This window comes from Trichosurus vulpecula, chromosome 2 (assembly GCF_011100635.1).
Source record: "Trichosurus vulpecula isolate mTriVul1 chromosome 2, mTriVul1.pri, whole genome shotgun sequence".
In the NCBI taxonomy this organism is placed as follows: Eukaryota; Metazoa; Chordata; class Mammalia; order Diprotodontia; family Phalangeridae; genus Trichosurus; species Trichosurus vulpecula.
Window position 1 is genome coordinate 336,784,345 of NC_050574.1, and position 27,121 is coordinate 336,811,465.

The 27,121-nt window shown below is 35.9% G+C and overlaps 1 protein-coding gene across 1 annotated transcript in view; it reads right to left on the minus strand.

Annotated features, from left to right (window-relative positions):
- The window catches only part of STXBP5L (syntaxin binding protein 5 like), a 324,117-nt gene that overhangs the window by 42,025 nt on the left and 254,971 nt on the right, over positions 1-27,121 (minus strand). Inside the window, exon 21 of the mRNA XM_036744107.1 lies at positions 1,695-1,865. Within this exon, the coding sequence (XP_036600002.1) occupies positions 1,695-1,865 (171 nt within the window). The remainder of the gene's footprint in view (positions 1-1,694; positions 1,866-27,121) is intronic.

Genomic DNA, 27,121 nt, shown 5'->3' on the forward strand with positions numbered 1-27,121 from the left:
CCATGGTTGTGATGTCAATGGTCTTACAGCTAGTTGGCAGAAGATCCAGTATCAAAACCCAGGTCTCCTAACTTCTAACCCAAATCTCTTCAATCATACTATACAAATGAACTGAAATAATGTCTACATCTTTGCATATTATTAATTTTTGTATTCTCATAACACCTAACAGTATATGTGCACATGATGCGTACTTACATATTGAGTGAATCTATTTAAATGATAGCAAGATAGACTTGTATGAGTTCACATAAAATGAGTAGAATGAGAACTACTTATATGATGACAATAATATTGTAAAGGAAAATTTTCAAAGACTTTAAATCTCTGCATTGTCTATAAAGATAATGAAATAACAAACTATGACTTTAGAAGACAAATGATGAAACATGTGTACCCCCTCTTTGAGGAGAGGTGCAGAGAGACTGCAGGTACAGAATGAGACATCCATTTCCTCACACATGGCCATTACAACACAACTTTGTTTTGCTCGACTATACTTTTGTTACAAGGGATGGATTTTATTTAGGGTGGTGGTGGTGGTGGTGATGGTAATGACAGTGATAAAAAAAAAATGTAAGTGATTAATGAAGAGTGTTAACGATTCACAGAGGATATTAGATTGCTTCAACTTTGAGGGGGACAGAAAATCAGGGCAACGGTGGTACCACCATATTAAATTTTATGTATATTAAAAGGAATAAACAATATATAAGAAATTTGTGGCTTCATGTATAATCTCCATTTTATATCTTCTTTGTGATTTTCTATTTCATTACAAAAAAAATAAAGGTAAGATCTTTCTGAAGAGAAACAGGAATGACATCTACTTCATTCTATTCTAATTTCAATCCCTCTGGCACTCTACAAGAGGTACCAGACTTGCAGTCTTCAAAACTCCGGAGTGTAGCTAGAACCAGATTAAAATGTAATTGAGGAATGTTTAACAAAACAAATAAAAATACAATACAACACAGATAGCGTTAATTTTTGTCTAAGTCAATATGTGGCTCACAATGATCTGTTGCTACTTGAGTTTGACACCACTGCTCAACACAACTAGACATATAGGTAAAAAGAGAGATACATCCTATGGTTAGGATCCCAATGAATAACAATGGAATAAAGCAATGTGAAATTGAGATGTGATCCCTCCTTTCAAGTGGTTAAATGACCTCCCCAGGGTCACATAGCTAATCTGTGGAACCGGCAAAACTTCAACCCAGGTTTTCCTGACTCTGAAGCCAGCTCTCTGCTATGCTTTGCTGCCTCTCACTTACGAAACTTATATTACAGGATCATTGTGAGGAAAGCTTTTTGTAATATATCAAGTTCTATGAAAATGTGAGCTATAGTTATTGCCATCATTATTTTTATTACTATAGCAGAAGTAAGCCTGGGCAACTAATTAACTCATATAATAATTTTTAAGTGATCAAGGCAGAACTCGAATTTTTAAATTTTATACCTGGGGCAAGAAGGAAGATTTAAGGGAGCTCACCTGGAGTATGGCCATATGTAGGAACCAACTATATCGTCAGAGGGTACTATTGGTTCCCTCTAAATTTCAGCCCTTTGGAAAAAAGCCCTAGTCATTTTGCCATAGTTGTGACTTTGGATTAAGCCTAGGTATGGGCTAGAAAAACAGAACGAAAAAAATTCTATTTCCACCCAAATTCTTATCTATAACCTACCTTCTGTTGTGACTGGTAGAGAAACCTCCATGCAAGCAGCTGACTGTGCCTTCCGAAATGGTGGTCTTCCAGGGCCCCAGCGATTTACTTTTGAAACATCAGCACTAGAAAGACGTTTTCCAGAACTGCAACTCTGAGAAGTAGGGCTGGTACAGTGTCCATTTACATGATCTGAAACAAGAATGGTAAGTTGGATGCTCACACCAAGCATCAGGAAAGCATGTTATAACTACCACTTATCATATATTAACATGAGCAGAAAGACTATTTCTGAGGAGGCTAGGAGTATGAGGGTGTCCCACAGAAAAAAATTAAACGAAGAGAAACACCATGTCAATATGCTTTTTGCACAGAATATCACTTCACTCAACCCTCCAAAAATTACTAAATCCTTGTCTTTTCAAGATTTGGTCAAAATTCAGTTTGTCATAAGCAAACTTACAAACCATTAATATTACCATATAGAATGTGTGTACTTAACATTAATTTTAGCCTATACTCTGTATATTCTGCCACTACACTGTGATGCAATGTTCATAATTAAACACATATTCTTTAGAAACAGAAAATTGAAATGTATTTGTTCCTGTGGTAGTAGAGTCACCAATTGTAATGATAAAATGCCCAGCTAGAGCTAAGTATTAGAACTCAATTCTGTTTTGATGCAACTTTAAAGTGGAAAGATTCATGAAAATTATGTTCTCTTGTTTTCTCAGGTGTAACATACTCTTATCTGGCTTTTAAAATCAGTTGATTATAGGTTTCTGACTTCACAGAATATGTACTGTCCATTATAGAGTTTGAAAAACATTTTAAACTGAAATCCATCGGTTTCTTAAAGTGAGCCTGAAGTTCAATGGCCATGCTCTATACAAGTATACCCCATTCATTTAAAGGGATACCAACATGAAAAGTCTGATATAATGGAAAGAATGAGGAATTTGTAGTCAAACAACTTGGCTCTGAATTTCAGTTCTACCACTTGGCCTTGGCCAAATGGTTTAATCTCATTGGGCTTCTGTTTCTTCATCTTAAAATTTAGGGAATGGTTGGAATATATAACCTCCATGGGCCCTTTTCCAGTTCTAAATCTATGTTTCTAAGGGGGAAAAAAACTTATGAGAACCTTTTTTAAAAATTGGGGAGAAAATAAACTAATAAAGATTCTTTATTTTAAAAAATCCTTCATTTAAAAAAATTCCAGTTTTCTATAAATTGGAATTGGATGAGATTTATGTGATTTTATTTGGGAAGACATCTTATTGCCTAAAGTGAGGTATACTTAAAGTTACCAAAAAAAAAAGGTGAATATCTCAATCCAATTGAAATTAATTTTTAACATGGCCACTCTTGCCAAGGTTTTACTAAATAAGAATGAGAAGAATATTCTTACTTAACACTTGGGAAACTTTATAGTCCTACTATAATAAAGAATAATACATAGAAAAATGAAGTATTTAATATCTCTATGCCACAGGGGATAATTCTTATCATTAAATAAATGCTGAAAAGTTTGAAAATAACAACAGATTTAACAAAAATATAAAAATATCAAGACAAAATAAACCTCAATTTACTGTGGGATGACAACAACCGAACTGATGCCAACATTTGCTTTCAACTTCTGTTTAAAACAGCACAAGCAAATTGATGAAAAAAAAAAACAACCAACAAACCCAAACAAACCAAAACATTCTGACCACTGAGTAATGGCTTTTGGAGAGTTTCTGTTCTACCCTGCATGCCATCTAATTGGCCCTGGTTGATGGACAGGTATTTTTCCTTGATGCTTGGCATCATTAGCTTGTTTTGATTGTGGTGTCTTTGATCATCCAATAATATGCAGGCTATTTTCTCTGTATTTATTTGCTTCTGATTTTGAAAAACAAGCTTTTATTTCTTGTCTCTTTTTTTTTAGCTAAAGCTTCACAGGCTGGTTATACAGGCTTTTCTTTGAAGTCAGCTTAATTTTCTTTCTTGTTTTGGTTTGAGTCTTTAATAGAAAAAAGTTTTACTTGTTCTTGGATGTGTTTGTTTTCACTTTGAAGGAATCAAGGCTTCCATCCTCTAGGTCTGCTGGTTACTCTTTGAAACTTCAAATTTCAAAGAGAAGCTTCCCACTGGTTTTACTCAGTCTAATCAGCTACTCATTCTACAAGCTTGTTTCCTCAAGCCGATCTCTATCCATGTCTGTGTCTCTAAACCTTAATATACTACGTGAATGTTTAAATATATAAATATAACCTTAGACTTAGTCTTAAAGTCTAAGGATTTTAAACTTCTTTCCAGCATTAAATCTTAAGATCCTATAATAATTTAACTTGAGGAAGATAGTAATTATAATCTTAAAATATCACTATTTCTTGATCTATGAAACAGATTTTAATCTCAATAAAATTAAGCTCAAGACAAAATTTCTCATATTAAATCATGTTTTCCCACTGAGTTGCACCATGAAATTTAAAAAGAAGTCTGAAGAAACGTGCTAATGCATTGAGTCGAAAATGTTCAGAAAGGAAGGTTGATAGGATTTCAGCCCATGCTATAATGGGTCTTTCAGGACTCCCATGGTGCCTGTTGCTGTTGCTGTTGTTGTAGTCCCTATAGCCAAATAACATTTGAAATAAAAAATGGTTTGTCATTTAAATTTTTTCTCTAATACAGCCAGGGAGGTTATTAATCGTCACTCTAGATGCTATTTTTACCTGGTCTTGTTATTGCAATGAGTTCTAGGTCAGGACTGATTTTTAGCACTAGGAGGTAGAGTAAGATATTACAGGAGCTACCTAAACATTTTGTAACCAATTAATTGCCTGCTTCATGAATAGTGCACACACATTTCACACTCTTTATCATAAAAGATGTATGCAATATTTGTCACACAGGACTTGCAATGAAGGCCTTGGAACAATGATACATTTATTAAATGCCTACTGTAGGTAGAGCACAGTGCTAAGCTCTGGAGAGATGCAGAAGTTTAATAAAACATGGTAGCTGCCCTCAAAGAGTTTACAGTCTGGTATGGTTATAAGATTCAAGGACCTATAAAACAAAGTTCCATGGGAGCATCAGGGGTATTATGGTGCAAGTGGCATTTGAATTGTACATTAACAGAGGGGCAGGAATCCAACAAAGGAGGACAGGGTGGAAGGACACTCTAAGCACAGGGCTTGAGCAAAATAACTGAGATGTGAGATCACGGTACATGTAAAGGGGACAGGGAATTGCTCAGTTTTCTTGGATTTTAAAGCGCCTAGGGGAAAGTAATGTGAGATAAAGATAGAAAGGTAAGAAGGGACAAATTATGGAAGGTCTTAGCTGCCATGCAGAGAAGTTTGAACTTTACATGGTACGCCATAAGGAACTCTTGATTTTTGAGCAGAGAAGGAACATGACCAGATCTATGCACAAAAACCAAATATTTTGGCATTGGAATGAAGGATTGATTAAAGGTAGGAAGAGTCAGTCCATATGAGTAGCAATTCAATCCTTCCTCTGCCTGTATAACCTCGAGCAAGTCACTTCATTTGCTTAGGTCTCAGTTTCCTCATATGTGATATGGAGGGGTTGCAGAAGATGGCCTCTGAGGGTCCCATCCAACTACAGATCTATGATCTTATGATAACTGATACTAAGCAATGGAAATGGGATGGAGGGGGAGGGAAGGAAAAATTCAATGGATATTGCAAAGATGGAGTTTATAGAATTGCTAGCTGGCTGAATATGAGAAGTAAGGGAGAATAATCAAAGATAATCCAAAAGTTCTCAATACGAGAGATTATGGTTGTTGTCCTTTGTTCTCAAAGAGAACCAAAGTGACATCATTATATTGGAGTCAAGGTACAGTGTGTCTGACTGGCTGATCAGACCACTATGAGCTTGGGAGGCTCTACCAAGTTGGGCACAAATAATCCATATGAATTTTTGGAACGGAGATATTTCTAAATTTGCACATCTCATGTTTTCTTTGTGCTATTGCAATTTTGCTTCACTCATAGAGCACAGTGCCTTCTTTGAGGCAGCCATGCCATGCTGGGCAGTCCTATGCCAGAGTCTCCCAGGTCTCACAATCAATTCCAAAGCTCTTCAGAGAAGGCTTGAAAATGTTCTTGCATTGCTTCTTCTGACCTCCATGTGAGTGCTTGCCTTGTGTAAGTTCTCCGTAGAATATTCTTTTAGGCAGACATATGTTTGGCATTTGAACAATGTGGCCAGCCTATCAGAATTGAGCTCTCTGAAGTAGAGTTTGAATGCTTGGCACTTTAGCTCAAGAAAGGACCCTGCTGTCTTGTGCCTCATCTTGCCAGGTGATCTTCAGAATCTTCCTAAGGCAATTCAAATGGAAGCAATAAAGTTTCCTGGCTTGGTGCTGGTATACCATCCAGGTTTCATAGGCGTACAACAATGAGGTCAGCATAACAGTTCTATAGAACTTCATTTTGGTAGTCTAATACCTCTTCTCTCCCATACTTTCCTTTGGAGCTTCCCAAACATGTACATCAACCTCATCCCTGGAAAGTATACTACCAAGGTAAGTGAACTTATCCATAGCATTAGGTAGTATCATAGGTAGAAATAGTAAAGTCAGAAGGAGGATCAAGCTTAGGAGGAAGAGAGGCAGTTTAGCACTTTTTGTGTTTTAGATAATGATTCTTGAAGACAATTGAAATGTAGTTTTGAAACATATATATATATATATATATGTATATATATATATATACATATATATATATATATAAAAATATATATAATTGTGAGTCATCTGCTTAGAGACAGTAGTTGAAGTCATGGGAATTAATGGGATTGCCAACAGAGTGTAGAGAATAGCAAGACAGCCAGGTACAAACCTTAGAAGGCAAATGAGTAATTGTTAAAAATTATTTGAAAACCTTACTAATTATTATTTTATGCTGTGTGCTTGATTTTTCAAAGAAAACACAGCCCAAAATCTAACATTATGAAAAGATTCATATGTTAAATTAAATTTTAAGTTATGAGAATTATTTAACCTTGACAAGAAAATTACAGCATAGTAAAACTTTGATTAGCTGGCAATTAGTTCACCAGAAGCTTCAAATAATCAGCATTTTAGGGGTGAGTGAATGTACAGAGGATTTAAATCTATATGTATGTGCACACATACATATATACACACATATAGTCTCCTTCTATACAGGTTTCTGGTCTATATATACACATTATGGATATAATGGTTCACCATGTATATAATGATTCATGTAATTATTTAATCCATAATGATTGTAGTGAGCACAAATTGCTATTTTCTGATCATTCCCAGGGTAGACACAAATTAAAAATTAATATGTGTTATGGAGACCCAGTTTCAGATACATTTTGGCCCCTTGGAACTTCCTGTGGCTATCATGGCTCACCAGGTGGGGCATATACATTATATAGGATTTTTTCCCCCATTTAAACATTTATATTCAAATTTGTTTCACTATATATATCCCTTTGGGGACACAAGAAAGAAAAATTCCTGTGGGTGATCAGGGGGGTAAGTAAAGCATTTTTCAGCCTCTTCTATAAATATTTGTAAAATTCCTAAAACATTTTCACTTTGGAAGATGAATCTTGGGGAAATCTCTTGACTCAGCACATTATCTATGCAGCAGAGAACTACATGGCTATATATATACACACACACACATATATATGTATATATATATGTAGGATACATATGTACATATAATATATACATGTTTCTCTCTGGACATTACATGCATAATTATATATGTCTATTTAACAGTAATTATGATACAAACATCTATATAGCAGTCATTATGTATATAATTATATGTTTATATAACTAGACATTATGTACACACACACACACACACACACACACACACACACACACACACATACACACATCTCCTTAGGAAACCCAACCAACTGGCAAAATCTTTCCAATGTTCCCTGTGAATAATCCAGATCACTCAGATTCATAAAGATGGGCCATTCTAAATCAATCTACCAGTTCTAGTTATAGCTTTTCCCCCTCCTTAAATAATCCTGGAAATGCCACCCTTATAAATATGCTCTACAACTAACTTTAGATAGCAAGCAGCTTTGCGCTGTCCATTATACCAGTGCTGAACCACCCAGCTTCACCACAACTAAAGGTTGCAGGGCTAACACTATTATTCCCTGAAAGCAACACACCATCACATCACCCTCCTTAGTGTTTTAAAAAGACATTCACTTTTTTTTTAAAAAAAAGTACTTTCAGTGAAGGATACAAAGCAAAACAGAGAAAAATGGGTAAGTTTACAAGTTATAAATAAACTTCATTAGGTAGATTTTGGTGCTGCATTTTCTCATAGTGCATCCATGAACTGTATTAAAGAGGGCCAGACAGCTAGATGGATTAGTCTGATTAGCCAGAAAGACTTTAAAACTAATGTGAATAGAAAGGAAGCAGTTGACAAGAAATATGGCCTATTTTTAAACAATATTTTATTTTTTTCCCAACTGCACATAAAACAATTTTTAATATTTGTTTTAAAAAATTGAGTACCAAATTCTCTGTCCCTCCTACTGCTTCTCACTCATTGAGATGGTAGCAATTTGATCTAAGTTACACAGACACAAACATTCAAACCATATTTCCATATTAGTCATGTTGTAAAAAAAAAACCACAAACAAAAAATACTCCACAAAAAAGTGAAAAATAGCATGCTTTGATCTGCATTTCAGACTCCACTAGTTCTTCCTTTGGAAGTGGATAGCATTCTTCATCATGAGTCTTTTGAAATTGTCTTGGATCATTGTTTTAGCTGAGAATAGCTAAGTCATTCACAGTTATTCATCATACAACACTGCTGTTACTATGTACATTGTTCTCCTGGTTCTGATCACTTCACTTTGCATCATCAGTTCATGTAAGTCCAGGTTTTTCTTAAAGTATCCTGCTCATCACTTCTCACAGAACAATATTACTCCATTACAATCATATATCATAAATTATTCAGCCATTCCCCAATTGATGGGCTCGTCAATTTATAATTCTTTGCCATCACTAAAAGAGCTGCTATAAATATTTTTGCACAAATAGGTCCTTTTCTCTTTAAAAAAGAATCTCTTTGGGATACAGACTTAGTAGTGGTATTTCTGGGTCAAAGGGTATGGACAATTTTATAGCCCTTTGGGCAAAGTTCCAAAATGCTGTCCAGAATGGTTAGATCCATTCACAACTCCACCAATGTTGCATTATTGTCTTGATTTTCCCACATCCTCCCCAAAATTTTTCATTTTCCTTTTCTGTCACACTATATATATTTCTGTCACATTAATTCTGTGAATTGTGAAGTGGCATCTCAGAGTTGTTTTAATTTGCATTTTTCTGATCAATAGTGATTTAGAGCATTTTTTCATATGACTATAGACTGTTTCGATTTCTTCACCTGAGAGATGCCTGTTCATATCCTTTGACCATTTATCAATTGGGGAATGACTTATATACTTATAAATTTGACTCAGTTCTCTATATATTTGAGAAATGAGGCCTTTATCAGAGACACTTTATCAGAGACAATCCCTCTCCCTCAGCTTTCTGCTTTCTTTCTAACCTTGGCTACGTTGGTTTTGTTTGTGCAAACCCTTTTTAATTTAAAATAATCAGAATTATTCATTTTTCTTCCTGTAATTCTTTCTGTCTCTTGTTTGGTCATAAATTCTTCTCTTATCCTTAGATCTGAGGTGTAAGATATTCCATGCTCCCTTAATTTGCCCAGGGTATTACCCTTTATGTCCAAATCATGTAAATTATTTTGGCATATGGTATGAAATATTGGTCTCTACCTAGTTTCTACCAAACTGTTTTCCAATTTTCCTAGCAGTTTTTTTTCAAAGTGAGTTCTTGTCCCAAAAGCTTGGATCTTTGGGTTTATCAAACACTAGATTAATAGGGCCATATACTACTGTGTATTGTGTACCTATTCTATTCCATTGATTCACCATTCTATTTCTAATCAATCACCAGATTATTTTGATGATTACTGCTTTGTAATACAGTTTGAGATCTGATACAGCTAGGCTACCTTCTTTCACATTTTTTTTTCATTTACACATTTTTTTTTTTTACTAATTCCCTTCATATTCTTGACCTTTTCTTCCTCCAGATGAATTTTGTTACTTTTTCTAGCTCTACAAAATAAAGTTCTGGTAGTTTGATTGGTATGGCACTGAATAAATAAATCAATTTAGGTAGAATTGTCATTTTTATTATATTGGCTCAGCTTATCCATGAGCAATTAATATTTTTTCCATTTCTTTAGATCTGACTTTATTTGTGTGAAAAGTGCTTCGTAACTGTGTTTGTGTAGTTCCTGGGTTTGTCTTCATGGATAGATTCCCAAGTATTTTGTATTGCCTACCATTAGTTTAAGGGGAATTTCTCTTTCTATCTCTTACTGCTGGACTTTGTCAGTAATGTATAGAAATGCCAATAATTTATGTGGGTTTATTTTACATGCTTCAACTTTGCTAAAGTTGTTGATTATTTCAACTAGTTTTTTAATCAGTTCTCTAGGATTCTCTAAATATATCATCACATTAGCTGCAAAGACTGATAGTTTTGTTTCATCACAGCCTATTCTAATTCCTTCAATTTCTTTTTCTTCTCTTATTGTTATAGCTAGCACTTCTAATGCACTATTTTTTTTGGAGGGGGGAAGGCAAGGCGACTGGGGTTAAGTGACTTGCCCAAGGTCACACAGCTAGTAAGTGTGTCAAATGTCTAAGGCTGGATTTGAACTCAGGTCCTCCTGACTCCAAGGCCAGTACTCTACTCACTGCACTACCTAGCTGCCCCTCTAATGCACTATTGAATAACAGTGGTGATGATGGATATCTTTGCTTTAACCCTGAACTTACTGGGAAAGCTTCTAGCTTATCCCTGTTACAGATAATGCTTCCTGATGGTTTCAGATAAATGCTATTTATCATTTTAAGGAACGCTCCATTTACTCCTATGTTCTTTTAAAAATTTATTTTATTCTTAATTTATGGAATAAGCATTTGCATAACAGCATAATAAAAAGATGATTGTACATGAAACCACAAATCTATTATGTACATCTTGCTATTTATTTTAAATATATAATAAAGCTATCATGTAAATTTCTTTTTTCCCTTCTCCCACCCTAGATATGGCTACCATTAGACACAAATATGCATATATCTATATCTATCTATCTAAAATCATTCTGTACATACTTCTATTAATTGGTTCTTTCTCTGGATAAAGATATCATCTTTCTTTTATATGTCCTTTGTAGCTAATTTGTGTATTTATAATAGTCAAAATGACTTATTGTCTCAAAGGTGTTCTTAAAAAATATTGCTGTTACTGTATACAACGTTCTCTTGGTTCTGTTCATTTCACTCTTCAGTATTTCTTGTAAGTTAATCCATGTTTTTCTAAAATCATCAAACTCATCATTTATTATGACACAGTAGTATTCCATATTTAGCCATTCCCCAATTGATGACAATCTCTGCACTTTACAATTCTTTGCCACCACAAAGAACATTGCTATAAATATTTTAGAACATATAGGTTCTTTTCCTGTTCCCCTAATCATCTTTGGAAACAGGCCTAACACTAATATTACTGGATCAAAGAGTATAGGCTATTCAATAACTCTTTGGACATAATTCCAGATTGCTCTCCAAAATGGTTGGATCAGGCCACAATTCCACCAACAATGAATTGGTGTTCCAATTTTTCAACATCCTCTACAATATATATTGCTTTCCCCTTCAATCATTTTAGCCAATCTGAAAGGTATAAAATGATATTTCAAGGTTGTTTTAATTTACATTTCTCTAATCAATAATGATTTAGAACATTTTTCATATGTCTACAAATTGTTTTAATTTCTTCATTGGAAAACTGTGTGTTCGTATCCTGTGACCATTTATCAATTGGAGAATGACTTTTATTCTTATAGATTTGACAAAATTCTTTATATATTTGAGATATAAGACTTTTATCTGAGAAACTGTTTATAAAATTTCCCTCCAATTTTCTACTTTCCTTCTGATCTTGACTACAGTTGTTTTATTTGTACAAAGCCCTTTTAATTTAATGTAATCAAAATTATCCATTTTACACCTCACTCTGCTCTCTCTCGTATTTATTATAAATTGTTTGCTTATCCATAAATTTGATAAGTAATATGTCCCATGTTCTTCAAATTTTCTTGTAATATCTCTCTTAATATTTAGGTCATGTATCCATTTTGACCTTATCTTGGTAAATGGGGTAAGATCTACGGTCTATGCCCAATTTCTGCCATACTGCTTTCCAGTTTTCCCAACAATTTTTACCAAATAACGAATTCTTATCCCAAAATCTTAAGTCTTTACATTTTTCAAATATAAGGTTACTATATTTATTTGCTGCTGTAAAACATACATCTACTCTGTTTTATTGCTCTACTTCCTACTACTTAGCCAATACCAGATAGTTTTGAGAATTACTGCCTTACAATATAGTTTAGGATCTGGTACTGCCATACCTCTTTTCTTTATAGTTTTTTTCATTATTTCCTTTGATATTCCTGACTTTTTGTGTTTCCAAATGAATTTTTTTAATTATTTCTTTCTAATTCAGTAAAATAATTTTTTGGCGACTTAACTGGAATGGCATTAAATATATAAATTAGTTTAGGTAAAACTGTCATTTTTATTATATTGACCCTGCGTACCCATGCACAATAATATTTTTTGAATTATCTAAGTCTGATTTTATTTACATAAAAAAGCTTTTTAAAAAATAATTTTGTTTATATAGTTGCTGGGTTTGTTTTGGCAGGTGTACTCTCAGGTTGTATTTTATATTATCTAGAGTTATTTTAAATGCAGTATCTCTTACTATCTCTTCCTTCAGGTTCTTGTTTGTGATACACACACACACATACACACATGTATATATACATATATATATATATATATATATATATATATATATATATATAAAAATAATAGGAATGCTGATGATTCATGTGGATTTACTTTATATCCTTCTACTTTGCTAAAATTATTAATTGTTGCAACTAACTTATTACTTGAATCTTTGGGATTTTCCAAGTATATCATCATATTGTCTGCAAAAAGATATAGTTTTATTACCTCATTCCATATTCTGATTCCTCCTATTCATTTTTCTTCTCTTATTGCTATTGTTAGGATTTCAAATACAATACTGAATAATACTGGTGACAATAGACATCTTTATTTCATACCTGATCTTATTGGGAAAACCTCTAGTTTATCCTCACTACAAATAATGCCTGCTGATGGTTTTAAATAAATGCTTTTTATAAACTTGAGGAAAAATCCATTTATACTCACAGTTTTAAGTGTTGTTTTAAATAAAAATGAGTATTGTACTTTATCAAAAGCTTTTCTACATCTATTGAGATAGTCATATGATTTTTAAAAACCTTTTATTATGGATATAATAAAGTATATCAATAGTTTTCCTTATGTTAAACCATCTAAGCATTCCTGGTATAAATATCACTTGGTAACAATGTATAATCTTTGTAACATATTGTTGTAGTCTTTTAGCTAGTATTTATTTAGGATTTTTGTGTCCATATTAATTAATGAAATTTATCTATAGGAACAAGAAGGTGGCTGGAACGCAGGGACTTGCATGAGCTCCCCCCCAGGTCCCTCTAAAAACCTATAAAAATGGCTCTGAACAAATTCTAGGGCTGCAGAACCCATGAAATAGCAGAAGGAAGCAGGGCTCCAGCCCAGGAGAGGTCTGGGAAAGGTCTATCCCATGGAGCTGGGAGCAGAGTGGAGCAGAGACCAGCATGGGCTGGGCCTGGACCAACCAGACCTGGGAGCCAGGTGGAACAGGCCCTAGCACCCTGAATCAGTGAGCTGTAGCAGTTACCAGACTTCTCAACCCACAAACACCAAAGACAACAGAGAAGGTTACTGGGAAAAGCTTCGGGAACAGAGAGAAAGGAGTTTGCAGTTCAGCCGCTGATTCAGGGTCAGCAGAGGTGGTGCAGCTCTGAGGACAGAACTACAGCTGCAATTGCTTCTGGCCCCAGGCCCACCTGGTGGGAAAAATTAAGTGGCGGATCAGAGCGGGAGTGCAGAGCCTGCTTAAGATCTGAGTCACAGTCCAGGTTGGCAGTTCTTGGGGAGGAGGAGTCCTGGTGTGGCAGACTTTGCTGTGTAGAAATAGCTCTGAAAACAACAGTGCAACCCCTCAAGCTTGGGACAAAGTACTCTCTACTCTACAAGCAGTCATACCACGATGAAAAACTCAAGGGTCAAGTAGCTGGCTGGGAACATGAACAGGCAGCAAAAATGGACTCAGATTCAGACTCAGACTTTGGAATCTTTTTTTTGGTGACAAAGAAGACCAAAACATACAGCCAGAAGAAGTCAACAAAGTCAAAGAGCCTACACCAAAAGCCACCAAGAAATATATGAATTGGTCTCAGGCCATGGAAGAGCTCAAAAAGGATGTGGAACAGCAAGTAAGAGAAGCAGAGGAAAAATCAGGAAGAGAAATGAGAGTGATGCAAGAAAACCATGAAAAACAAGTCAATGACTTGCTAAAGGAGACCCAAAAAAATACTGAAGAAAATAACACCTTAAAAATAGAGTAACTCAAATGGCAAAAAAGCTCCAAAAAGCCAATGAGGAGAAGAATGCCTTGAAAGGCAGAATTAGCCAAATGGAAAAGGAGGTCCAAAAGACCACTGAAGAAAATACCACCTTAAAAATTAGATTGGAGCAAGTGGAAGCTAGTGATTTTATGAGAAATCAAGATATTATAAAGCAGAACCAAAGGAATGAAAAAATGGAAGACAATGTCAAATTCTCATTGGAAAAAACCATTGACATGGAAAACAGATCCAGGAGAGATCACTTAAAAATTATTGGACTACCTGAAAGCCATGATAAAAAAAAAAGAGCCTAGATATCATCTTCCAAGAAATTATCAAAGAGAACTGCCCTGAAATTCTAGAGCCAGAGGGTAAAATAGAAATGGAAAGAATCCACAGATCGCCTCCTGAAAAAGATCCCAAAAAGAAAACTCCTAGGAATATTGTCACCAAATTCCAGAGCTCCCAGATCAAGGAGAAAATACTGCAAGCAGCCAGAAAAAAACAATTTGAGTATTGTGGAAACACAATCAGAATAACACAAGATCTAGCAGCTTCTACTTTAAGGGATCGATATTCCGGAGGTCAATGGAGCTAGGATTAAAACCAAGAATCACCTGCCCAGAAAAACTGAGTTATCATGCTCCAAGGCAAAATATGGACTTTCAGTAAAATAGAGGACTTTCAAGCTTTCTCAGTGAAAAGACCAGAGCTGAATAGAAAATTTGACTTTCAAACACAAGAATCAAGAGAAGCATGAAAAGGTAAACAAGAAAGAGAAATCCTAAGTCCTACTAAAGTTGAACTATTTTGCTTACATTCCTACATGGAAAGACGATGTGTATAATTCATGAGACCTTAGTACTAGGGTAGCTGAAGGGAATAGATATAGATATAGATATAGATATAGATATAGATATAGATATAGATAGATATAGACAGAGGGCACAGGGTGAGTTGAATATGAAGGGATGGTATCTAAAAAAAATCAAATTAAGGGATGAGAAAGGAATATATTGACAGAGGAAGAAAGGGAGAGATAGAATGGGGTAAATTATCTCACATATAAGTGGTAGGAAAAAGCAGTTCTGTTGGGAGGGAAGAGAAGGGGCAAGTGAGGTTGAATGAGTGAATCTTGCTCTCATCAGAATTGACCTGAGAAGGGAATAACATACACACTCAACTGGGTATCTTACCCCACAGGAAAAAAGGAGGAAGGAGATAAAAAAAGGGAGGATGATAGAAGGGAGGGCAGATAGGGGGAGGGGTAATCAAAAGCAAACACTTTCAAAAAGGGACAGGGTCAAGGGAGAAAAAATGGATAAAGGGGGATAGGATAGGAAGGAGCAAAATATAGTTAGTCTTTCACAACATGAGTATTGTGGAAGGGTTTTGCATAATGATACACATGTGGCCTATGTTGAATTGCTTGTCTTCTTAGGGAGGGTGGGTGGGGAGGGAAGAGAGGAGAGAATTTGGAACTCAAAATTTTAAAAGCAGATGTTCAAAAAAAAGTTTTCGCATGCAACTAGGAAATAAGACATACAGGCAATGGGGCATAGAAATCTATCTTGCCCTACAAGAAAGTAAGGGAAAAGGGGATGGGGGGTTCTGGGGTGACAGAAGGAAGAGCTGACTGGGGAACAGGGCAACCAGAATATACGCCATCTTGGAGTAGGGGGGAGGGTAGAAATGGGGAGAAAATTTGTAATTCAAACTCTTGCGAAAATTAACTGTGAACACTAAAAACATTAAATAAATAAATAATGAACATTTTAAAAAAAGAAATTTGTCTACAATTTTCTTTCTTTGTTTTTACTCTTTCTGGTTTGGGTATCACTATCATATTCATTTCATAAAAGGAGTTTGGTAAGATCCTTTCTTTGCCTATTATTCCAAATAACTTATCTAATATTGGAATTAGTTGATCTTTAAATGTTTGATAGAATTTACTGATAAATCCATTTGGTCCTGATGCTTTTTGTTTAGGAAGCTCATTTATGGCCTGTAGGATTTCTTTTTCTAAAATAGGTGTATTTAGATATTCTACTTCTTATGTTAATTTAGGTAATCTATATTTTTAAAATATGCTTTCATTTCACTTAAATTGTTAAATTCTTGGCATATAATTGGGCAAAATAAGTCCTTACATTTGCTTTAATTTCATCTTCAATAGTGATATATATTCACCTCTTTCATTTTTAATTCCAGTGATTTGGTTTTCTCTCTTTTTCAAAATCAAATTAATCAATGGTTTATATATTTTATTTTTTTTTTCATAAAACCAACTCCCAGTTTTATTTATTAATTCAGTGGGGTTTTTTACATTCAATTTTATTAATCTCACATTTAATTTTTACGATTTCTAATTTAGTGTCTTATTGGGGATTTTTAGTTTGTTCATATTCAAGGGTTTTTTTAATTGCATACCAAATCATTGGTATGCTCTTTCTCATTACTGATGTAAACATTCAGAAATATAAATTTTCCTCTGATTGCTGCTTTTTCTGTATCCCATAATTTTTGATATGTTGTCTCATTATGTTCTTTTTCTCAGTACGTTCTTTCCTCTTTTTCTTTCTGGGATCTTTTTCAGGAGGCGATCTTTGGATTCTTTCCATTTCTATTTTACCCTCTGGCTCTAGAATTTCAGGGCAGTTCTCCTTGATAATTTCTCGAAAGATGTTATCTAGGCTCTTTTTTTGATCATGGCTTTCAGGTAATCCAATAATTTTTAAATTGTCTCTCCTGTATCTATTTTCCTGGTCAGTAGTTTTTCTAATGAGATATTTGACATTGTCTTCCACTTTTTCACTCCTTTGGTTCTGCTTTACAATATCTTGATTTCTCATGAAGTCACTAGCTTCCACTTGCTCCAATCTAATTTTTAAGGTGGTATTTTCTTCAGTGGTCTTTTGGACCTCCTTTTCCATTTGGCTAATTCTGCCTTTCAAGGCATTCTTCTCCTCACTGGCTTTTTGGAGCTCTTTTGCCATTTGAGTTAGTCTATTTTTTAAGGTGTTATTTTCTTCAGTATTTTTCTGGGTCTCCTTTAGCAAGTCATTGACTTGTTTTTCATGATTTTCTTGCATCACTCTCATTTCTATTCCCAATTTTTCCTCTACTTCTCTTACTTGCTTTTCCACATCCTTTTTGAGCTCTTCCATGGCCTGAGAACAATTCATATGTTTCTTGGAGGCTTTTGATGTAGGTTCTTTGACTTTGTTGACTTCTTCTGGCTGTATGTTTTTGTCTTCTATGTCACCAAAAAAAAAAAAAAAGATTCCAAAGTCTGATTCTGAATGTGGGTCCATTTTCACTGCCGGTTCATGTTCCCAGTCAACTACTTGACCCTTGAGCTTTTTGTAAAGGTATGACTGCTTGTAGAGTAGAGAGTACTTTGTCCCAAGCTTTAGGGGACTTGTGCTGCTGTTTTCAGAGCTACTTATACACAGCAAGATCTGCCACACCAGCAGTCCTCCTCCCCCAAGAACATGAACCTGGACCACAACTCAGATCCAAGCAGGCTCTGTACTCCAGCTCTGATCCGCCACTTAATTCCTCCCACCTGTTGGGCCTGGGTCCAGAAGACACTGCAGCTGGAAGCAGCCCCAGAGCTGCACCACTTTCATGCCCCCGGGGCTGGAGCAGACCAAACACTCCTTTCACTCCATTCTAGCAGTTCTACTCACTAACCTTCTCTGTTGTCTTTGGCGTTCGTGGGTTGAGAAGTCTGGTAACTGCCACAGCTCACTGATTCAGGGTGCTAGGGCCTGTTCTGCCTGGCTCCAGGTCTGATTGGTCCTGGCGCGGCCCATGCTGGGATCTGCTCCACTCCCAGCTCCATGTGATAGACCACAACCATCCAGTCTTTCCTGGGCTGGAGCCCTGCTTCCTTCTGTTATTTTGTGGGTTCTGCTGCTCTAGAATTTGTTCACAGTCATTTTTTACAGGTGTTTGGAGGGACCTGGGGGAGATCTCATGCAAGTTCCTGCTTTCTAGCCACCATCTTGGCTCCACCCCCTTCTTTACTGTTTTTCATAGGACTAGGTACTGTATTTTGTCAAAAGCTTTTTCTGTACCTATTGAGATAATCATAAGATTTCTGTTGGTTTTGTTACTGATATGGTCAATTATGCTGATAGTTTTCCTAATATTGAACCAGCTTTGCATTTCTGGAATCAATTCCACCTAGTCATAGTATATAACATTCTTGTGATATATTGCTATAATCTCCCTGCTAGTATTTTATTTAAACTTTTTGCATCACCATTCCATAGGGAAATTGGTCTAAGTTTTCTTTTTCTGTTTTTGCTCTTCCTGGTTTAAGTATAAGCACTATATTTGTGTCAAGAAAGCAATTTGGTAGGACTCCCTTCTTTGCCATTTTTCCAAATAGTTTATATAGTATTGGAATAAATTGTTCAGTAACTGTATGGAAGAATTCACTTGTGAATCCACCTGGTCCTTGGGATTTTTTTCTTAGGGAGTTCCTTGATGACTTGTTAAATATCTCTTTTTAAGGTGGGCTTAGTTACATATTCTATTTCTTCTTCTGTTAATTTGGGTAATTTATATTTTTGTAAATATTCATCCATTTTTACTTAGCTTGTCAAATTTATTAGCACACAATTGGGCAAAATAACTCCCCCAAATTGCTTTAATTTCCTCTTCACTGATGGTGAATTCACATTTTCATTTTCTGATACTGGCAATTTGTTTTTTTCTTTCTTTTTAAATCAAATTAGCCAATGGTTTATCTATTTTATTATTATTATTTTTATAAAACCTGCTCCTAGTTAGTTTAATGATTTTCTTTCAATTTCATTAATTGCTCTTTTGATATTCAGGATTTCTAATTTGGTGTTTAATTGGGGATTTTAAATTTGTTCTTTTTCTAGGTTTTTTTTAAAGTTGCATGTTCAATTCATTAATCTGTTCTTTCTCTATTTCAATTGATGTAAGTGGTTAGAGATAAATTTCCTCAAAGTATTGCTTTGACTGCTTCCCATAAATTTTGGTATGTTGTCTCATTGTTGTCATTCTCTTTAATGAAATTATTGATTGTTTCTATGATTTGTTCTTTGACTCACTCATTCTTTATGATTAGATAACTTAGTTCCCAATTAATTTTTAATCTATCTTCTCATGGCTCTTTATTGAAAGTAATTTTTATTGTATTATGTTCTGAAAAGGATGCATTTAATATGTCTGCTTTTCTGCATTTGGTTATGTGGTTTTTATGCCCCAATACATGGTCGATTTTTGTGTGGGTGACATGTACCACTAAAAATGATATATTCCTTTCTATTCCCATTCAATTTTCTCCAGAGGTCTGTTATAGCTAATTTTTCTAAAATTCTATTTATGCCCTCAACTTCTTGTTTATTTTTTGGCTAGATTTATCTAGTCCTGAGAAAGGAAAGTTGAGGTCCCCCACTAACATAGTTATTTCCTATGTAGTTTATATATTATATATAATTTATATATGTATGTGTATATATGTATAATTATATTTGTATATACGTCTAGTATTGATATTACTTGGTCTACAGTACCTTTTAGTAAGATGTATAGTTTCCTTTCTTATCTCTTTTAGTTAGATTTATTTTTGCTTTGGCTTTGAGATCATAATTGCTACCCCTGCTTTTTTTACTTTAGCTGATGTGTAATAGATTCTGCTCCAGCCCCTTACCTTTATTCTCTGTGTGTCTCTGCTTCAAATGTGTTTCTTTTTTGGGGGGGCATGGCAATTGGGGTTAAGTGACTTGCCCAAGGTCACACAGCTAGTACATGTGTCAAGTGTCTGAGGCCACATTTGAACTCAGTTCCTCCTGACTCCAGGGCCGGTGCTCTACTCACTGCGCCACCTAGCTGCCCCATCAGATGTGTTTCTTATAAACAACATATTATAGGATTCTAGTTTTTAGTCCACTCTGCTATCCACTTCCATTTTATGGGTGAATTCATCCTGTACTCATCCACAGTTATGTTAACTGTGTATTTCCATCCATCCTATTTTTCCCTCACATTCTTTATTTTCACCCTGCCCCACTTCACAAGTGTTTTGCTTCTGGCCACTTTTTTCTATCATTTCCTGCTCCCTCTCTTAACTCCCTCCCCTCCTACTTCCCTATAGTGGAAGATAGATTTCTACGCCCATCTGAGTGCATGCATGTTATTCCCTATTCGAGCCAATTCCAACAAGAGTAAGGTTCAAGCATTGGCTGCCACCACCTCTATCTTCCCCTCCACTATAATAGCTTGTGTGCCTCTTTCATGCGAGATAATTTACTCCATTTCTCTCTCCCTTCCCCTTTCTCCCAGAGCCATTCCTCTTTCTCACCTTTTTTTTTTTTGGATATCATTTCATCATAGTCAACTGATACCCAAACCTTCTGTCTATGTATACTCCTTTTAAGTGCCCTAATAGTGATCAAGTTTTTAAGAGTTACAAATATCATCTTCTCATGCAGGAATGTTAAGTCTAACCTTTTTGAATCTCTTATGTTTTCTCTTTCCTCTTTACCTTTTTATACTTCTCTTGAGTCTTGTATTTGAAAAATCAAATTTTCTGTTAAATTCTTGTCTTTTCATCAAGAATGCTTCAAAGTCCTCTATTTTATTAAATATCTATCCCCCCTCCAAATGATTATATTCTGTTTCACTGGGTAGGTGATTATTGGTTGTAATCCCAACTCCTTTGCTTTCTGAAATATCATCTTCCAGGCCTTACAGTCCTTTAATGTAGAAGCTGCTAAATCCTGTGTAATCCTGATTATATCTCCACAATATTTGGATTGTTTCTTTCTGGCTGCCTGCAGTATTTTCCCCTTGGCTGAGGAGTTCTGGAATTTGGCTATAATATTCCTGGGAGTTTTCATTTTGGATCTCTTTCAGGAATTATCAGTGTATTCTTTTAATTTCTATTTTTTCCTCTAGTTCTAGAATATTAGGGCAGTTTTCCTTGAAAATTTCTTCGAAGATGATGCCTAGGCTCTTTTTTGTTCATGGCTTTCAGGTAGTCCAATAATTCTTAAATGATCGCTCCTCAATCTATTTTGCAGGTTGGTTCTTTTCCAATGAAATATTTCACATTTTCTTCTCTTGTTCATTCTTTTGATATTGTTTTATTGTTTCTTAATGTTTCATGAAGTCATTAGCTTTCCCTTGCCCAATTCAAATTTTTAAGGAATTACTTTCTCCAGTGTGCTTTTGTACCTCCTTTTTATTTGGCCATTTTACTTTTTTCTGAATGTTTTCTTCAGTGAATTTTTGTACATCTTTGCTTATTTTTTTTTTGTGCTTTCTTTACCAAGCTATTGATTTTTTTTTCATGATTCCCTTGCATCATTCATGTCTTTTCCCAATTTTTCTTATATAGCTCTTATTTGGTTTTTAAAATCTTTTTGGAGGTCTTCCAGGAGTTCTTTTGGGGCCAGACACCAACTCACACACACGTAGCTCTTTCAACAATTCTTGTCCTCTTCTGAGTTTTTGTTTTGATGCTCCTTGTCACCATATTAACTTTCTATGGTCAGGTCCTCTGTTTTTACATTCATTTTCTGGCCTATTTCTTGATTTTTAACTTTATGTTAAAGTTGTGCTCTCCTTCTGGGGTGAAGAGGGCACTGTCCCAAACTTCAAGTTTTTCATGTTTTTGTTTTCATAGATAATTCTGGGGACCTGTGAGTTTTTGATTCTTCAAAGGTGGTATGATTTAAGGAGAAGTGTGCTCCCTGCCTCCTGGCCTGTGCTCTGGTCTGTGAGCAACCAAAAGCACTCTTTTTCATCCTGTACCTGTGACCCAGATCCCCACTCCCTTGTGGCTACATGCTCTAGTGTGCTAGTGCTCCTCCTCACCATGGGACTGTGACCCAGGTTTGTGAAGTTGATCCCTGTTTGGACAATGCAACAGATTCCCCCAGTGCCAGCAAAATATTCCCTGTAATCTTCTGACCACTTGTTTGGCCCCCTTACCCTCTGTAGGCTGAGAGCTCTGGGAATCACTGCTGCTGTTGATTCAGCTGCTCCAAAGCCTGCGCTGGCTTGTTGGGGTGGGGCATGCCCTCACTGTTGGCTTGTGCAGAGGCAAGATGCCTTGCTGCTGACTTGCCTCCTGCTGGCTAGCCCAGATCACCTAGACTGCATTCCACTTTTACTTCAATGAGACAGACCTTTCCTGTTGACCTTCTAAGTTGTCTTGTGAAGGAAAATTGTTTTACCTCATTCTTTTGTTGGTTTTGCCACTCCAGAATTAATTTTGTGGTGTGATTTTAAATTTTTGTGGTGTTAAGTTTGGAAGGGAATTTGGTTCAATGGAGTTCCTGCTTCAGTCCACCATCTTGGCTCCACTTCTTTTATTTTTTCCAGGAATATAGTCTAGAGAGAAACTCTCTTTACATGATAGGCAACATACCACAGAGGGCATTTAGTATTAGTAATTGGACTGAGGTGATTATGGCAACATAATACAGTATTAGAATGGATGACAGAAACTTTTACTTCCCTCACTTCATGCCTGACTGGGACTGCTTGCAGAAGCAATTTCTGAATGACAACGATAAGTAGTCACTTTGCTTGAGTAGTCTTTCTAAAGTGCCTTGAGAATACAATACTCTTTTTAGAAATCCTTAAGTTGCAGATATCGAAAACCCTCTGCTACATGGATCCCATGCTTGGCTAAATGATCTCCCCAGGACAAGGATCCATCTTGTAAGATGGATCTTTGCCTTGAATGAGAAAAAGTGATAGGAATTTGGGGAATATTTATAGGAAAGCTTGAAAAAGACTTCACTTACTCCTCCTGACTATCCACAGAAACTCTTATTTCTTGTGTCCCCAAAGGGATACACATTATCAAAGTAGTTTGAACATAGATGTTAAATGAAAAAAGTCCTATAAAATGGAAATATCCCTGTTGCTGAGCCATGACATGCAGGGAAAAGTCTAAGGGAACATAATGCATTTAAGACTAGGTCATCATGACACATATAACTCAACTTGTGTCTGTCCTAGGAACGATCAGACAGCAGCATTTAGTGCTCACTATAATCATTATGGATATTGGCTGATATCATCTGCTTGGAACGACAACTTCTGTTACCATTCAATATCTTACTATTACAGTGTTAGTAGACCTGCTGGAACACTGTGATATCACCTATAATTACAACATTTTAATTTTCTCGTATCAACCAAAAGAGAGGTGCACCTATGTTTATAGCCAAATTGTTTTTACTGTGAGCCTGGGAAAAAGGAGGACTGCTAAACATAGCTTATATTGAGGTCAGCAGTTCTTAAGATGGATCCAGCCTCTTATAGCAAAGTCATCCATTATTGGTTTCCATTTTGGGGTATTAGGGCCCTTCAGTGAGTTCTAGGAATGGCAAATTATTTTATCACAAATTTATGCCTAGTTACACATAGCTGAAAGAACCCTTGACCTGATTCCCGAATAAAAACAAGTTACATATAACTGGAAGCCAAAACTAGGCACTGAAATGGGCCTTTATCTCTGCCCTACTTCTTGGTAACTTGAGCCAGATTTCCTATTTGATGTAGTAAAAAATGTCTCCAGGGTGGTATCAAGGGTGTCTTTAAACGAGTATCAGATGCAATAAGACACTCCATGTCACACATACTTTATTTGCCCATGGCCTCTTACCCTATGCTTTTTGTTGGGGGGATGAAAGCAAGGGAAGCTTGAATGAGGAAATACTATCATTACCATAAATTTGCGGAGATGTATTCTGGGGCTCAAGGAAAGAAGTAAAGAAGCCCATTAACACTCATTAAGGTCATGCTGTTTTTACAATTATAGGCTATGTCAGATGAGGACAAGAGGGAAACTAAGGACACATATATGGTAGAGGAAAAGCACACACACAGACAATATGGGAAAACTGGGTTTTTGTCTGCTGCTCTCTGCACTGGAAGCTGGTTACTTGACATATGTTTATCACTGTCAGAGATGTCTTTGACATTGATTGATTTGCTTGCTGAAAGAGGTTATTATAGAACAAGATTTATGAGCAATATCACATACAGAAATACAAATGCCGATATAGGACCATGTATTCTAGGGAATTTCCCTCCCACAGGGTCTAAAATCCCTCCCCCATTGCTCTTTTGTTTGACTATGCCTCCTCTGGGTCAGTCCATTTATCACTGGCATAGGGAAGAAATGTTGTCTTTGTGTTTGTTGGAGATGAGGGATCCCTGGGCAAAGTAATCCTGAGTTTGTCTGTGTTGGATTATAGATGGCAAGACAGAACCGGAACATAGGTTTGAGCTGATCACATTATTAGGGGATGATGTCAGCAGCAAAGAATTGACCCCTAGACTAACTAACTAGGATCATGTCTGAGACTCCCTATGGAGTATCCTTGAGTCGCTGTCTCTTAAAGGATAATACCTAAAGAAGAAACTACCTTCTCCCCTGGAATGACTTTGCCTACATCAATTACTACCATCAAGATCTGTGAAGCTTGCAAGTTCCCATAAAATTGGTAACTTACCTTTGAGTTTTGAGGTAAAGGACATTTTTGAATTTAATTTCCATTTCACAGAAAAGTGACCTATCCAATTTTCAGCAAATCAGCAGGAATCCTGAATTTACATCTTCCCACAATTCAGTTTCAAGGCAACTCAGAAAAACACTTAGAAAGGGTATGACAAAATTCAATGCAAATTGTACCATGTCATGAGGGGAAATATCACTCCAAAATCTTACTAATTTAAATTCTTGTTACTTGTAAAAAAAACTTGAAAGAAATCAATTTACTTATTGATTAATTTTCAAAAATAGCATAAATTTCATTTAAGATGCTCATGGAAAAGGGCAAAGAAACTCTGAAATTTAGAAACAATTTTAGAATTGAGCTAGGAGACTGCTAGAGTTCAAGAGCTGGCTGCTTAGAAGCTGGAAGGGAGTGAAGTTCAGAAATGTGATATGAAATAAAACCCTTCCCCACGCAAAAGAAAAGGAATGGATGGACCGGGAATTGCTGCAGGTCCTAGGACCCACAGGATAATCTGAACTTAATCCATTATGTGGCCACTGTACAATAAATTCTCTAAGTTGAAGAAAAATGAGTATAAGTGAATTACCACTGATCTTAGAGTTGGAAGAGGCTCTAGGGGCAGCTAGGTGGCACTGTGGTTGGAGTGCCAGGTCTCATGTCAGGAAGACTCAGCTTCATGAGTTCAAATCCAGCCTCAGACATTTACTAGCTGTGTGACCTTGGGCAAGTCACTTAACCCTATTTGCCTAAATTTCCTCATCTGCCAAATGGCCTAGAGAAGGAAATGGCAGACTACTTTAGTGTGTTTGCCAAGAAACTCCCAAATGGGGTCACAGAGTTAGACCTTTAAAGTGCTACATGAATATCATATTATTATGGTCCCAACAGTCTCACCTATTCCTCCCTAAATCCCGGCTGCAAACTAGTAGTGCTAAACTGCTGAAACTGTGAAAGAATATTCCTTGGTGAATTCAGCAGCGAAATCCCAGTTGTAAGTTTTACTCGACAACTGTTAAAATACTGTTAATTGCATAGAGCAGCTACCATGTTTATTTGTCAGTGCAGCAGCTGCAACTTCTTCCCTTTCATGTTGTCTTGTTAGCATCTATAGTTTCCTAGTGAGATAAAATCTGTGTCTTCTTTTTCTCCCTAATCTTAGGCCTCATTATCAAGTTAGTAGCTAGAATTTTCAGAACTTATTATAATACACCACAAATAAGAACTAAAGAGGCCATAGGACTCCCATGTAGGACAATTGTGGTTTTTTAAAAAAATTATTTTCTCACCCTAAAATAGTTCAAAAAAAATCCCTTCTGTAAAATGCTCTATTACATGAATATGGCAATAATTTCTTATAATGTGATTGATTTTAAAATTCTACCCATCACACAGAAGTTATCAATGCATAATCTGTGGTTATGTGATGTTTGAGGAAAGTGTTCTGTCCTTTCTGTTTCTTGTCTAGAACCTTCCATTGTACTCAACACATTGTACCTTGTATCTTACATATCCAAAAACATGTCACATTCTCCACATTAGATTATGAAGCTTTGTAGCTCCCCCAATGGATAGCGCTGTGCTTTGTACATATGTATTTAACAGCTGTATGAATTGGGTACATATGCACACACTGAGAGAGCAAAACCAGTAGTCATCACATCCTGCTACCTGAATGACGACACTTCAAAATCCTTACTTAGATGATAAACCAATGATCAGACAGAATAGAAATGTTTCAGCCCCGTCTATTACCACAGTTTTGACCCACATCCCCAATTGCCTACAAGACATCACCCCCTCAATGCTCCAAAGCAATGTCAAGTTCAACATGTCCAAAACGAAACCCATTATTTTTCCTTTGAAACCAATTTCTCCTTCTGGCTTTCATTTTGTGGCTTCCCATGTCCACAACTTTGGGGTTTTCTTTGACTCTCCTCTCTGTCTCTCATCTCTTTATCGTTATCATGTCCTATTAACTTCGCCTCTATAATAGCTCTCCAACCATCACCTCCCTCTTTTGCTTCTGTCACTATCCTAATGTAGGTTCTTATTCCCGTTCATAGTTACTACTGCAAGTCTCCTCAGAGGTTTCCTGAAATCCATTCCTTTCCTCTTTCAATCCATCTTTTAAATTGTTGTCAAAATAACCTCCCTTCCTTATGGATCTTATGTCACTCCTCCATTCAAACATCTCCAATTTCTTCCTATTGCTTTTTTCAGGAAACTTCAAAA